The sequence below is a fragment of the Prorops nasuta genome, unplaced genomic scaffold (genome assembly GCF_024137725.1).
Source record: "Prorops nasuta isolate Cenicafe-Biocafe unplaced genomic scaffold, Cenicafe_Pnas_1.2 PNAS00027, whole genome shotgun sequence".
In the NCBI taxonomy this organism is placed as follows: Eukaryota; Metazoa; Arthropoda; class Insecta; order Hymenoptera; family Bethylidae; genus Prorops; species Prorops nasuta.
Window position 1 is genome coordinate 2,060,093 of NW_027116824.1, and position 14,849 is coordinate 2,074,941.

The 14,849-nt window shown below is 38.4% G+C and overlaps 1 protein-coding gene across 3 annotated transcripts in view; it reads left to right on the forward strand.

Annotated features, from left to right (window-relative positions):
• The first annotated feature begins 3,049 nt into the window (after positions 1-3,049).
• The window catches only part of LOC136782662 (uncharacterized), a 29,997-nt gene continuing 18,197 nt past the window's right edge, over positions 3,050-14,849 (forward strand). For 2 of the 3 annotated variants that reach the window (XM_066742262.1, XM_066742260.1), the window contains exons 1-3: positions 3,050-3,353; positions 7,538-7,813; positions 9,858-11,158. In XM_066742262.1, the coding sequence (XP_066598359.1) occupies positions 9,946-11,158 (1,213 nt within the window). In that variant the 5' untranslated portion in view covers positions 3,050-3,353; positions 7,538-7,813; positions 9,858-9,945. The remainder of the gene's footprint in view (positions 3,354-7,537; positions 7,814-9,857; positions 11,159-14,849) is intronic. The other variant, XM_066742261.1, reaches the window with a different exon arrangement.

Here is a 14,849-nt window from a genome sequence, read left to right on the forward strand (position 1 = left end):
TTTTATCCTCTTCTTCTCCTTTAACAGTCATTCGGAAACGACGCGAACGTTTACACCGATAATCGCCGAGCGATAATAACGCTGTGATGTAATTTTCGCTTTATCTTTGTCAAAAATTCACAAAATTAACGAGAATCGCCTTGGTGCAGCAAACGCTTGATTACAAAATTTTTTTAATAAACCAAAACCGAGTATGACGTCATTAAACGTCGAAGAAATCAAACTTTTCAAAATGTTGATTCTTAAATAAAGATAATTTATGTTTCAATAATGCCAGTTTCTATTGTAACATAAATTGTTTACTTTAATTAGTGCTAATAATATCAAAGCATTCTATAAATAACGTACTAATTATTTATATTTGAAAAATATCGAGTTTTATAAAAATTATGACAGGACACCCTCTTGATTTTTTTTGAAAGGGGAATAAAAGTGACTGGCACTTATCAGAGTACGATACGAAACAAGTGAAATGCACTTTGTATCTGGCACCCACTAAGTGTATAGGTATACCACTGTCTGGGCTCGCCTTAAAATGTCATTATTGTCATCGTAGTTATAGTCATTTCACTGACGCTTTTCACGGGACGAGACTGACTAGTCTTGTAACAACAATCGCCAATAATTATTGCCAAGAAACAATGAGACCGTGGCAGCGACAATTATACTCGGCGATAATGATAGATAAAGTCCATGGAAGGATTGAACAAACAATTGATGCTGACAGGCGAGGCTTGATTGAATTCTCAAAGGAGAAGCCGAATGTTGGCAAGAACTTTCTACTGCGTGTGTAGGTAATACTCTCCTTTATACATATACGTTTCTACCACACTGTCTTGTGTATATACCCTGTCGATCGTTTTTGTCACCTATCCTTTAATAGTCAATTTCTTACAAACCCCATAAACTGGCTAATGTGTCAATCTGTTTCAGTGGTTCTCAACTTAAAGCTTAATGCAATTGGACTGCAACTAATGATCTTCCAATTATTATCACTCGTAATTAATTTAACAGACCGAGGAAACAATAGATTTTTATGAATCATTTTTAATCAATAATCCGGATTTAGATCGCATGCGTTTATTTTTAGGTCACTCGATGGTTACAAACAATAAAGAATTATTTATTATAAAAAATAGTGAGTTGGAGAAAAATATATAATATATAGATAGGTAATTGAACGTGATACTATAATTTATAATAAATGTATTTAATATAGCCTTTGGGTCCTTGAATTTGGTTCGATTATTATTGCACGGTTGATATTGCAGTGTATGACTAGAAGTTATGGTCGAATTGTTAAATATTAAAAAAAAATGTAGTGTCAAGTTAATTGAAGTTGAAGCTATATATAACTAAATAATTTAATTACCTCATTTTACTTAAATTTGGTTTAATAATAATTTCACAGTTCGTACATTGCTGTGTGATTAGCGTTTATGACTTGCATTGTTATAAATACCGAATAAGAAAACATATAGTATGACGGTGATTGAACGTGGGATTATCATTTATGGTAAACGTATTTAATTGCCTTAGTGTACTTGAATTTGGTTCAATTATGATTTCACAGTTCATATTGCAATATATATATGATTAACGTTTGCAAGGAAGGGGAATATGAATGGGCGTGTCGACTTTAATGGGTCACCGATCCGGACAGAAGTGATTGTTACAGTAATTCCTTCGCATAATTCTCATTTGCACGCTGGTAATTTTCTACCAGCTCTCAATTTTCTTCGGAATCGTCGTCGCTCGCTCGACTTTCGCAACGGCAAATTGAACCTTCGCTAAATTGAAATTTGGACACGCGTCGATTGTTCTTCAACGTAAAACCAATCGACTCGGATTCTCCAAATTCACCGAGAGAGAGTTTATGGCACAAAAGTCTTTTGCTTGCCAAAAAAAATTATGCATTATTCTTCAACATTTTTTTTCTCGCATAATAAATGCATTGCTTATGGGTATATAATGCATAAACGATAAACATGCATCGGAATAAAAATAGAATCATCGTGAAAAAAGGAAATCTTGACATGGAGCAAGGGAGTGAGATAAATCAGCAGGGAAATAGTGAGGAATAAATCAAACCTGAAAATATCCGACGATAAAATAGAAAAAATACAACCCCATGTGGTAGTTCCATCCTGTGAAAGACATAAAACTTTCCCAAGCCGATCCTAAGCGAAAGGGTCCAGGCCCGAATTCCACCTTATCTGTCCGGGATGCACTAGGCGGAGGCCAGGAATAATCCAGCTTTAACCAAGCACGTTCGTAAGAAAAAGTGGAGGAAGCGAGGACCAAAGAATGCATTAATCTCTATATAAATAATCCTCGAACCTCCCTTTCACAAAAAAAAGTACTATACAAATTTAAAAACCAAAGAAATATTAAAAAGTTCAGATCAGTGGAATCCTTCGCTGAGTTAATTTAAAAAAAATATTCAAATTACAATTCTTCATGAAATTAACTTTATTATCAAAAAAATAGCAAAGATAACATAAAAATAGAAAACTAAGAGCAAATTGCCTATATAACATCGATGACACAAACGATTAAAATTTCACATTTTTTACTTTTACGAAATAAGGATGATCTGGAGTGAGGGTGGGGGGTTGACAGAGTCCAATGGCAGGTTCTGCCCACGCAGAGGCTTTGAGAGAGGCGAAAGGAAACGTGGCACGCGCGTGTGCATACTATATATATCTATACCCTTTACACGTACGGTAGTGAAATGTTTGGAACGCTTGGAGAGAGAGAGAGAGAGAGAGAGAGAGAGAGATTGTTCGGAAAGGAAATATATTGCGAGGATTTTGTGTGGTATGTACGAGAGAGAGAGAGAGAGAGAGAGAGAGAGGGGGAGGAGGCACAATAGACACGGATGAACGCAACGCACAAGTTATTTGTGAGCGTGAGATACGTGTATGTACGAGTGTTGCGATTGTATAGGTAGTGGTGCACCCCACCGCTGAAAGGAAAAGGCAGCAGGCCGCGGTAGATCAGAGACAGAGCTGTGTGGCCTGTGTAGAGGTGAGAGAGACCAGCTGTACGTTTGCTCGTTCTTCGCTGGCTGGAACGATACCATTGAGATTCAGTGCTTCTCACGCCACTGTACGAGACGACACGACGCGACGCGAAGCTCCTGACAAACGCCACGTGCTTTCGCGAGTCTAATCTGCGTCATCTGACTCCCACTCCTTGTCTTTATTTTTTTTTATTTATTTATTTATACCAAAATCAAATCCTCGAAAAAATCAAAGCTGAGAAACAAACACCCCATTCTGTGTTTTTGCCCTCTGCAATCTGCCTGTGGAATACTCAGGACGGAAGTGGACGCTGAACAACCGGAAGTGGTGAGAACCATCTTTGACGTTTCCTCTTCCGTAACGCGCTCGAATCCGAATTTTCAGTATTTTGTGTTTTTTATTATTATTGGAGAGGTATCGCGAGTTACGTCACTCGAGGCGAGATAAGCTCGTTGATTTTAAGCTGCGAGGTGCTGAATAAAAAGAGGCATTTTATGCGACGATTTCTGGTTTTGATAAGAGAAACTACGTGTGTAAAATAAATATTTTATGAAATTTTGTGTGTTGCCGGAGATAAGCGAGTTAATCTTCGCGATAAAGATTCAGTTTTACGAGAGGGGGAGGTTTGTTTGAGTAAAAGGGGAGGGAATTGTAGAGGGAAGCGAAGGGTGAGAATGGCATATAGTTTGGACAGCGATTTGATCGTCCAGCGGAGAGATCGATCGGTGGTGAGAAAAGTGAAGTTTTGCGAGGGACGAGGAGGTGGGGGGGGGGGGGGGGGGTGAATGGGGCGACCGATCGAAAGAAATGTTAAATGTAAATAAATGCAGCGTTTTAATGGTACTTCGTGTGGCAGGAGTCGTGATAGACGTGATTTAAATCGGGAGGCATGACCGCTCGAAAGTAATTGGCTGAAAGAGATGAATTCGTGATACTCCGAGTACTTTCCATCGCGTTATGTCATCGAACCAGCGAAATTCTCCGACTATGTGAGAAACGTTCAACCTGGAAATAACATGCTCGCCAATTCCGCCATCGATTAAAAGTCCTCGCCACACACGTTCGATGCTTCGTTTTATGTAAACGTGCTTATTTTTCACATTTTTGTGTAGTATCACTTCCTCGATCTGCTTCTCCTCGATTCAAAGTTAAAATTCATACAGAATTATTTTAAACAAAAATGTAAATTATGGTCACAGTGAAAAGAAATAAAAAATTGATTAATTAAGTTTTTTGCATTTTTATAGTACGAATGATAAATTTTATTTGAATCGAGATTTATTGGCAAATTGGGAACGAATCGATTTTAAGTATTTAGGTTGCCAATGAGATTATTGGTAACAGTAAAATTTATACTGGTGTAAGTGGTAATTAATGAGCTATTTTCTCGGTGAATTATTGAAGTCCCATTGCCAAATTTAACGATGGAGTTGTGCAATAACAGAGAAATCTCATCGAAAATGTTGCAGTGAATATCGAGTCTGCTGCGAATTTGCTATTTCCTCGTATATGATGCAGTCACGCTTAATAAAATTTGCCGTTCGATGCCATAAGAGGCTACCTTGCGGAACACCTTTCAACAAACGCCAGTCTTTCCACAAGTTTGTTCCGTTTCTCCGTAAACTTTGAAAATTTTCTAGACATTCGAATAAAAATCCACGATTCGATGATTGCAATAATATGGGAAGATGTACACAAAGTATATCTTCATTTAAGAGAACAAAATAAAATTGCAAGAAATATTATAATTATTGTATATATAAATAAGCAGGGGTAATTTGCTTGAAGTATAATTAGTTTTTAGACGTAAAAACTAAACGAAGTCAAGTATAATCGAGTTTTCTTCACACGAACAAACCAAATTGTTAGGCATAAAAAGAACGAGTTTAAAATACAGCATGGAAAATGATATGTGAGAAAAGAACAGAATTAATACGACAGCACAATAAAATTAATTAACCTCTAGCATAAAATTAGTGGAAAGACAATAATAATAATAATAGTCAAGTACACAAAGTATTCTTCTCACCCCTATTCATCACTAGAACAGAAAGATTCAATAAAAAAATCACAAGCTTTCGTTTATACCCTCGGTCTTTGATCCTTGCAATAAAAACTTGACCACGCACTCCATTGCCTACTGTGATAATTTGAAGAATTATTATTTGCGTAATAACACGATAAATAATCAAGCGTAACAATCTTTTACCACAGTTCGAACATTACTAAAATTTTCACCAAGAGTCCCACACTCAGAAAAACTGTACTTTCTGCCACCGAAAAGTTGCTTCAAGAAAGGTTTGACGAGAAATTGCAAAAAATGGACGAGAAGGATAAAACCATAAAACATCGCGATGTTCGTATATATAATTAGGTTGCGGAATAAAATTGGTAAAAAGGCCGTAACAATCTAGCGTAACGATTCTCTCACACCAGTTTACGTTCAATCTTGGAGTTACACAATTTTGATGAAGGATCGCGCGCACGTGTGCGAATAAAAAATTGCATACGTCATATTTGGTAGAAAACTGGTATATCATGGACGCACACTCGCGAAGGAGAGGTTTTCAGGATGAAAATAAACTAGGAGTTGTTGAAGAGAGGTGCGATCGATGTTGTTAAAATAATTGTGCGATGCGATGAGAAGGAAGAAAGAGTGAAAAAAAGAGACAAATGCATTTGGAATTGAAACGACGGTGTCCCTGGTTCTGCGGTTGACCTTGGGTGCGCTTAGGCAGACTTACCGTCACGGTGGAACAGCGCTGGCTGTGCGAAAAGACAACAACTACTTGATCCATGCTAGAGCTTTATGACAGTGCGAAGCCGTGAGAATCCACGATCGACGCGACTCATCGTCTGCAATGATGAAACGTTCTTTTGCCGAGATCTCATCGGATGCTGAGATTCTATTGGTACAAATTCATCCCCCAGCCCCCTAAAAACTTCTGGTCCGATCAACCGTGTCTTCGGCATCCGATTCGTCGCGATTTCTTTCATTTTCGAATCCTCGGACATTTACTCAAACCTCAACGCTATAAATTTATTGCAACGATCCGTTGAATAATCAATTTAAGTATTTCTTTTACTTTGAACGCAACGAAATAATTTTGTTATCGTCCTTGCAACACGTTTAGTTCTGGACAGGTCTAATATGTATTTATTTGATAAAATTTTGTATATTTCACTCGTAATTATGCTTTGGAATTTTTTATTTGTAATATTAGCTACAATTATTCGTATGCATTAATTGAAGAGAATGTTTAATTAAATGAGCTGAAAATGAAGCGATTGAATTACGTGAGACAGTCGCGCTCTTTTCTTTTTCACTATGGGATTTAATTTTATGGAACAAGTTAAAGGCAACGAGGAAAACTATATAATTGTGTCAGTGGGTTCAAAGTAATTATATGGAAGAAATTATTTATCAGTATTCGTGACTTCCCGCGAGAGAAACTGCTGAAGAATTAGGTGAGATAAAAATGGAAGGAGATTGAAAAAGGGGAGAAACATTATTCGAGCGGAGCTGTAACGAGCGAACGATCCGTGTAAGAGAGAGAGAGAGAGAGAGAGAGAGAGAGAGAGAGAGAGAGAGAGAGAGAGAGAGAGAGAGAGAGAGAGAGAGAGAGAGATCGTACATTTCTCTCTTGTTCGAATCATTCAACGACGATTCACCGATCACGATTCGATAATCTTTCCCTGCTATTACGCGGGGGAGTTATCGATTCATCCAAGAACCTTCTCCCAGCTCGATCCTTAACAATTCCATTCCGTTTCGTGACTCGTTCGACTTAAAAACTCCCCCCCCCCCCCCCCCCCGATCATGTACTACGAATCAGCTTGGAACTTTCGCGATGCGATCTCCTCGCTCGTTTCTCACTGTAAATCCACCCCTACGCAAAATTGTCGTATCAAGGGATTTTCGTTCCCCCTCCCTATGTCTCTCTTACGTTTACCAGTATAGCATCTGGGAGTCATAGCAGGGGAAGAAAAATCCCATCATATGACAGCGATCCCTATACCTGTTTCCACACATCATAACGGTTTCGCAAAACTCCAGATGATCCAAGCGAGTGATAACTTCTGAAATTACAAGTTGTGCGATTTGTCGAAGAGGTGCGGAGGTTTAGAAAATTGCGTTCTTTTCGAGAGGAGGAATGGTAATGGTGCAAAACGCTGGTGGAGGTAACTGTAGCTGTGGTGGGAAAAACAGGAAAATCACGTGGTAGCGTCGATCGCATGAAAATTAACGATGAGTCTTCCATTAAAGGACTAAACCAGTGATGTTCGATAGGGAGAGGTTGTAAAATTATGTTATCGTTCGTGGAAAACTGGCTTTGCGTGAATAAAAGACGTTAATGGGTGGAGAGTACAGAGGGAGATAGAGTAAAATGGGATAGAAGAAAAGGAAGCATGTAGAGAGAGAGAGAGAGAGAGAGAGGTGTGTGCGTGTATAGCGGTTTGCCAACGCGCGCGCTCCTTTCGATGGAAAATGCATGACTTTTTTGTTGCAGATCCAACGAGTTACGAGTGAGCTGCTGCTGGCTATGCTGGGGGGCGTCCTGTTCCGAGGGAGGGGAACGATTTCCGTTATTAGGATCCTACAAAGCGGCAAGAACGTTCAGTCGACCTCGGGATATCGCGGATAATCGCACTTGACGTGTTTTCGCGCTATCCTGCCTTTCGCCACCTCTTCTTCACCCCCTCTTCCCATCTCTCTCTCTCTCTCTCTCTCTCTCTCTCTCTTCTTCTTTCTTTCGCTCTCTCGATATCGCCCCAGGAACCACGAGGTACGTCGCAATCAACCCATCATCCAACACAATTTCCTTACAAACATTTTATTCCTCTTTTAATCCTCACATTTTTCACGCAATCAAACGACCCACTCGATATCAGTTTTCATCATTTTAATACACAAAAAATCTTTACTCAATCTTACTCGTTGCTTGATTTTTTTTTCTGTGTAAAATCCTCTATTAGCTCGCTCCTCGCGATGATTCATCATTCGATGTTTCTGTTTTTTTTTCTCAAAGTTATTACTTCCCCTGTGCCACACGTTTGATTTCGGAGGCTCGTCTCTGAACACGAGTTTCACTTTCTTTACGTTCGACTTTCGTTTCAGCCTGTGAATCTTTGCATGCGCTACAAATTAGCTTTCTTGTGCTAAAATCCCATACAACAGATCTCTCCGTTCTCCATTCGATGCTTTTGTTTGGGAATCGGTGAGATTCTTTGGGAGGCTCGATTATAATGGTTAAAATGGTCCTCCGTTTGTTTCGACAATCAAGAAAATTGTGAGTGTTGGATCCAAGTTTGACGTTTAGAAAAGAACTGGATAAAAGTACAAGAAGTGTCTGGTGCTCGAAAGAAAAATGTCGATGCTTTCAACGTGCTTGTCACTTTCAGTATCAAGAGTCAAAGAAAGCTTTAGAATTGTATAATAAATTTGTATTTATTATTTTCAAAGAAATACCTAATCAATTTCTGAATTATAAATTGGACGTTTTTTGTCATCGAGTGGATTACCATTTAATGGGGTGGATTTAATAAAGTTGTAAATGGAAGGGTAGAAAAAAGGTGTGAATTTTGCGAGGTAGTCATCGCTGGTGGTTGGCAAAGAGGAGGTGCACTTTATTGGCATAATCGTTAATCGTGGTGAATTACGACTGAAAGTGACATGTGGCTGCGAAGGCTAGCGAATCTAGTGGGTGTCGAATGATGCGTGGGTTGTGCGACCTGGCCATCTTGCGACACACGCAAACGTTTCGTGTAGGTGTGTTCGTCCCTGTGCCAGCTACCTGCCTCGCTGTGTATTGGAATTATTCTAATCATTGCCGTGATCGAACCGCCATAAATGGGCCACGAGCAATCGCTCGGAACGTTACTTACCACTTACCACCTCGAATTACGAGTTACGAGACAGACTTGCATCGCTAAACACTCTCCATCCATTCATAAAACTTATCACGATAGCCCATTAGCCTCGATGACCCAATCGACTTTTCCAAAATCACGCAATAACCTACAAAATCTCCAAATTTTATCCTCCTGTCCATTAATAACATCCCAATTTCCATACTCGTCCTAAACAATCACTTTTCATTCTTTTCGTCATCTCTCATAGATTCATTGAATTATTCATTTCCTAGCGACTGTTTCATCAAATACAGTAATTAATTTACTTAACGTCGTTGCTTGATTATTTTATTTTTACTTGGGTTATTTTTTAATGATGCCGGAGATTTATGGAATTACTCGTTTTATATAGGAAAATTTTGTTCACTCTTGTTCATTGATAAATATTTTTTTAAGATTGAGGTATAAGGTAGTAGATTGGAGAAATTATTGAATAAATTTGATCGATGAATGCATTTAATTGGGATAAATCAATGTTTATGTCTGATCTTGATCTGAGTATCGAAATGTCTGGATGAGATAACGAGACTACTTTTCCAGGAAGGGAATACGCTCTGTGATGACTCGGAAAAGCTTTTAAGGAGAAATCGCTTCTGGTCTGGTTCTCTGCCAATTAAAGGCGTTTAAACAACCTTACTTTTAAGGGGCTGTAAAATTGTTCCTTCAAGCACAGTCGTGCAAAGAAGAACATAAAAATCTCATTATAATACAATTACAGCTCCTATGAATACAAATTTTATTAAATCTACGAGTAACAAGCAAACATGCGGAAATAGCATTAATTCGTTGCATCTCTACTAACCAAACAAAATCATAATGATTTCTATATACTAATCCAAAGTATGAACGATAATAATTCTTAAAAAGAATCATTACTGGAAATTCGTTTAACGAAAAATTTGATGATTTTTGCTTCAGGTAGGGGAGAAATAATGATTGAAAAGGGAGAATCGAGAATCGAAAGGTCGTGAAATTAGATCAAATCCTTGGTTGATCGAAGAAAAAAATGGTGTATCGAGGAAGTTTACAGACGGACGATCCACTGGACGCCCCAAAGCTGGTGAGAATTTCGCCGTTGAGAACGAGCAGAGGCTGCGCTCAGGTGTCACAACGGCCCATTTCCGTCAACAATTCCATGTACTCGTCCTACGGTGGTCAGATAGACGCTCAACGAGCGAGAATAATCGAGGAGCGTCGACTGAACCGCGAGCGTGATATAGAATCGGTGGAGAAGGTCATCATGAGGACCACCGGGATCAAGATCGAAGCCCCGAGGCTGAGGAACATCAGTCAGATACGAGAAACCATGGCTACACCGGTCAGTCATAGAGTTGAAGCGAGGCACAGGCCAAGGACCATCGCAATCACCCACGAAGAGGTCCTGGGAAGGTCGTCCAGGGTCTCCAGCTCGATGCTGGCGGATCTCAAGGACCTCGAGAGGCTGAGGAACACACCCCGAGTCGAGAGGACCTCGAGATCCAGTAGAGTCGACAAGCCCGAGGTAAAACTGGCCAGCAACAGGAGGACCAGTGTGACGAATCCTGCGAAAATCAAATCGGACATCATGAAGATCCAACAGATCTTCCAGGACTCGCCGAAGAGCAGCAGGATCGTCGATGGGAGAACGAGGGGCGAGACCAAGGACGACAAGAAGAGGACTCCGGAAATAAACAGGACGAAACTGATCGCTCAGAAACTGCTGGAGGCTTCGAGGAACAATCGCGAAGCTTTGAAGGACAAATATTCAGGGTCAAAGGTCAATTGTGGAAGGAGCAGCAAGGCGACTGGTAGGAAGCAGGACGTTAAGAGTAGTGGGAGGGATGAGAAGTACGAGTTGGACAGGAAGATCGAGGCTGAGGATGTTAGGAAGGAGGCTTTGGAGGATTCAAGGCCGAGGCCACCGGTTAGGAAGAGGAGGGAGTCGAGGAATCGCGCGAAGAATGAGGATAATGACAGAAAGGACTCGCGAAGGAGCAGCGAGTGCGAATTTTTCGAATCCGAACGAGTATCGAGAGAATCGACGAGGAGCAACGAGAATGGAACCAGATTGGTTAGGCCTGATATTCTCGATGGCCTCTTGAAGGAGTCCGATAAACAATTGGAGGACCTCAAGCAGGATACTTCCGGTGTGGGGAGATCCAGGAGTCATTGGAGGGGACTCGTACAATCCATGAGATTACACGATGTCGAATTACATTCCGACAGCGAGGATCAAAAAAGTAAGTGGATATTTTAAGTAATTCAACAAAATTACATTAACCATTGGTTCTCGAATTTTAATACAATATTACCGAAGGCATTTCAAAGCCTATGGCATAAAAGAGGATGGCTTGAAAATTTAATGAAATACATATGATGCTTCAAGAGTGGATAAATATATGTTAACAATGTTTTTTTAAGTAATCAGGGGGAGTATGTGAGAAATATTTTATTTAAAAGCTGTAGTGGGGAATTAAATCCCAAAGAAATGTAGGGTATATAGTTTTTAAGGGTTATTTTAGGGGGATTTATTAGGAAGGGGAGAAAAAGAGAGTGAAGAGGGAGTAGGACTGGTTGGTGAGTAAATACACGTGTAGGGTGAGCATATGTTGCTCGTGTTACCCTGACCTGCACTAGCAGTGTGTGTTACGAGGGAGGAGAGGGATGTAATGAAGGGGAGAAAGGGAAGAAGCTTCTAAAAATAGGGGTGCCTACGTCACACCAGTTGGTCTGAAATTTTAAAAAGCTCGTTGTAAATGTTGCTAATCGAATGCACCCATCAGCTCCACCGCAAAACATCACAAAAATCCTCCCCCAAAAACTAAACGGTCAACCGCGTTGAACGACCTCAGCAGATGCATTTTGAAATATGTCAGTGATGACTGTTCAATCAGAGTTCATTAATCATCCTTTTATTTTCCAGAATGCCCATCTAATTCTCGTCGATTTCAATTTAACGATTGAGATAAAATGAGCAATTTTAACGATTAAAAAGATTACCATCAATCTTAATTGTCCAAGCCTAATTAACGCCTTCAAGTGATATTAATTTAACCCTATATTAAAATCAGAATTATTAACTCGATCTGAAAGCAACACTTTCTTCGTCCCCTCTTATTTAACCGATTGTCGATGTTCACCCTCTATAATAAAGTGCCATCGAAATTTGCATTTTCTATGTATAATAGAAAGGACTCTGCCAAGAGGATATATGTAGTTTCTCTCTTCCTATAATTTGTTTTACGCTGAATCATCTCGTTTTGGAAAATTTAGTACAATTGCATTATTGCAGAATTAACGAGTCCGAGCTTAGTTTCCGGTGCTAGAGTTTAATTTCGTATAATTCAGCAATTGATTCTATTTATAGACCTGGAAAATAAAGCGTAATAAGAATTATCATTAATTAGAATTAGAAGCGCATTTGGTGAGCAGCTTGATGCATTCGTTAAATAATAGCGGGTTGCAAGACTCTTGATATTCATGCTGGTAGCTGCCTACACGCTACTGTTTTGCCACCTTCTCTCTCTCCTTCTTTCAAGTGCAAACACGAAGCTCACTCGCAGGAACAGAAATTTTATGCATCTTCTTTTTCTTTCCTCCTATAAATATTTTTCTCACTTGGCAATTCAGCGATGAAAGTTTTACCGTTTCTATGCGCATCTGTAATATTTGCGTCGAGTCTCTACAGAAAAATAATTATCATTAAATAATAATTAAAAAAGGAAAACTATCAACAAAATTATTTTATTCAAGGAAGTAGAAAAAAGTAAAACTTAAGAGATGGTTAAGATAATGATGAATCTGAAGCATCAAAATAATTGTTTAATTAAATATTATTCAGTAAATTATTAAAATTAATTCTAGAGTGTATAAAATAATATATATTATAACCTAATATTTGATAATGGAATAATTTTAATGTATAAGAAGCGCAGAAATATAGTGCGAAAGTCATCGTATGCAAATTCTCACGGAAGTCGAAAGGGAAAGTTCGATAATCAAATAATGTACGAAGAACGCGTAGTGGATTGAGTTTATAAGAAATTATATGTGGGCATTGCAGAATCGATGACGCGCACAATCATTTTTCCTTCCAATATTTTCCCTTTATATTATTAGCAAACCTTGCCAGCAGATTTAATATTTTTTCCCTTTCATTATTTCGCTATAACTTTCTACGATAGAAAATTATCCGTTAGAAAACTACATAGAGCATTTTATTGAAACACCTAGGAATCTACCAGGAACGTCACATTCTTCGTTATAAAAATCTAGCAGAGAGAATAACATTTATTCCTACTGTATGTATTAGTATAATTAATTCGTTTCATTTATTGTAATTTTACACATTAAAAATCCACAAATTTTTGAAAAATGAATTTTTACAATTGATGGATTTGTAGATGAAAAATTAAAATAAACAATGCGAATGGATGTACTTGCATTATAAAAAATCGAACAAATGGCATTGTCGAGAAACTGAAATAATTGAATGAATAATTCAAGGATTGAAGAATTTTTGTTGTGTTGCTTACCTTATACACGCGCGATACACCATAGTTTTGCTTACCATCTATGGTGAATCCGGAAATTCCTCATGCATGGAGACGAATCCATTTGATTCACGCTTCATTAACCTTTCTTTCTTCCTTTCCCTCTGTTCCCACCCTCAGCTCTAACCAAAAGGGAGTTTCCCATTTCCTGAATGGCCCTTCACTTCCGATTTTGACTGATCTCATTTAGCTTCCACCATTTAAAATCAATTTACTTTTTTCATTAAAACAAAATTTACAATCAATTATTAAAACTTAATTCCCCATTGCAATTTTAGTCAAATTCATTGATTATATTATATTAAACATATTAATCGATAAATGTAATAAATTAAATATCATAATTTCCTATAAAATTATAAATCTTCCATTTTGTCTTATCGAAGCAAACAATGCAGTTTCTTTGGTGATCATTGATTAAGGTTTCGGATGAAATTTCGATGACAGATCTGAAAATAAGCTTACATGTACAAGGTGTCTAATTAGTTTCTGCCAAACTGATAATTTCAAACAGGATGAATAATTTTTAAAATGGAATTTTTATTCCCTAATATTTTTCTAATTACCGGATAAATAGTTGCAATAATACGACCTAAGAATTTTATATATAAAATAATTAGCTTTGTACGAAGTTATCAGCTTAGCAAGATTTAACAGGACACCTTGTATATAACTTACATACAGCTGAACGAGATTAACAGTAATACGATACGGGGACCCGATAAGGCAATAAGACGAAGTTAATGGGCGAACTAACGAAGAATATGTTAACTATCAGGACTGACTTCAAAATATAACCATAAACGACAGGAATAAATTTATCCTCCAGCATCGGCTCCTGATTTCCCCCAATATTTTTAGAATACCTTGCTGATCGATATCAGGGCGTAGTCTCAAGGCCAAGGGCACTAACCGTCTATCCCAGTTTCAGGTTCAAAAACCTCATTCGCATTTATTTCCCCGGATCCCGCTGGAAAATGAACGATCGTCATCCGAGGAGTCGTGAATTTCAATTCGACGTTGGAGGAAATACGTAAAACGCCTGACTAATCGGGTCCATTGAACTTTGCGAGCCTCCCTACTGTTGGTTCGTTAATCTGCCCGTATTCTTTTATCTTTATTTTAACTGTTACCCCAAAAAAAAAAAAATTCGATGCAAGGAACTAGCTCAAAATTTAACATCGGTCAATAATTAATCAGACAACAATCACATTCCGAATATGTCGAGATCAAATAGGAAACAGGGTAGCTGAATAGTCCCTTTAGAAAATTTTGTGAAATTTTCAACGATGATTAAAGTACGAGGTTATTTTCTGTCGTGACGGTGGGGCGTATTTCTCGCGGAAAAATACGTACATACGTGACGTCATAGGAGGAG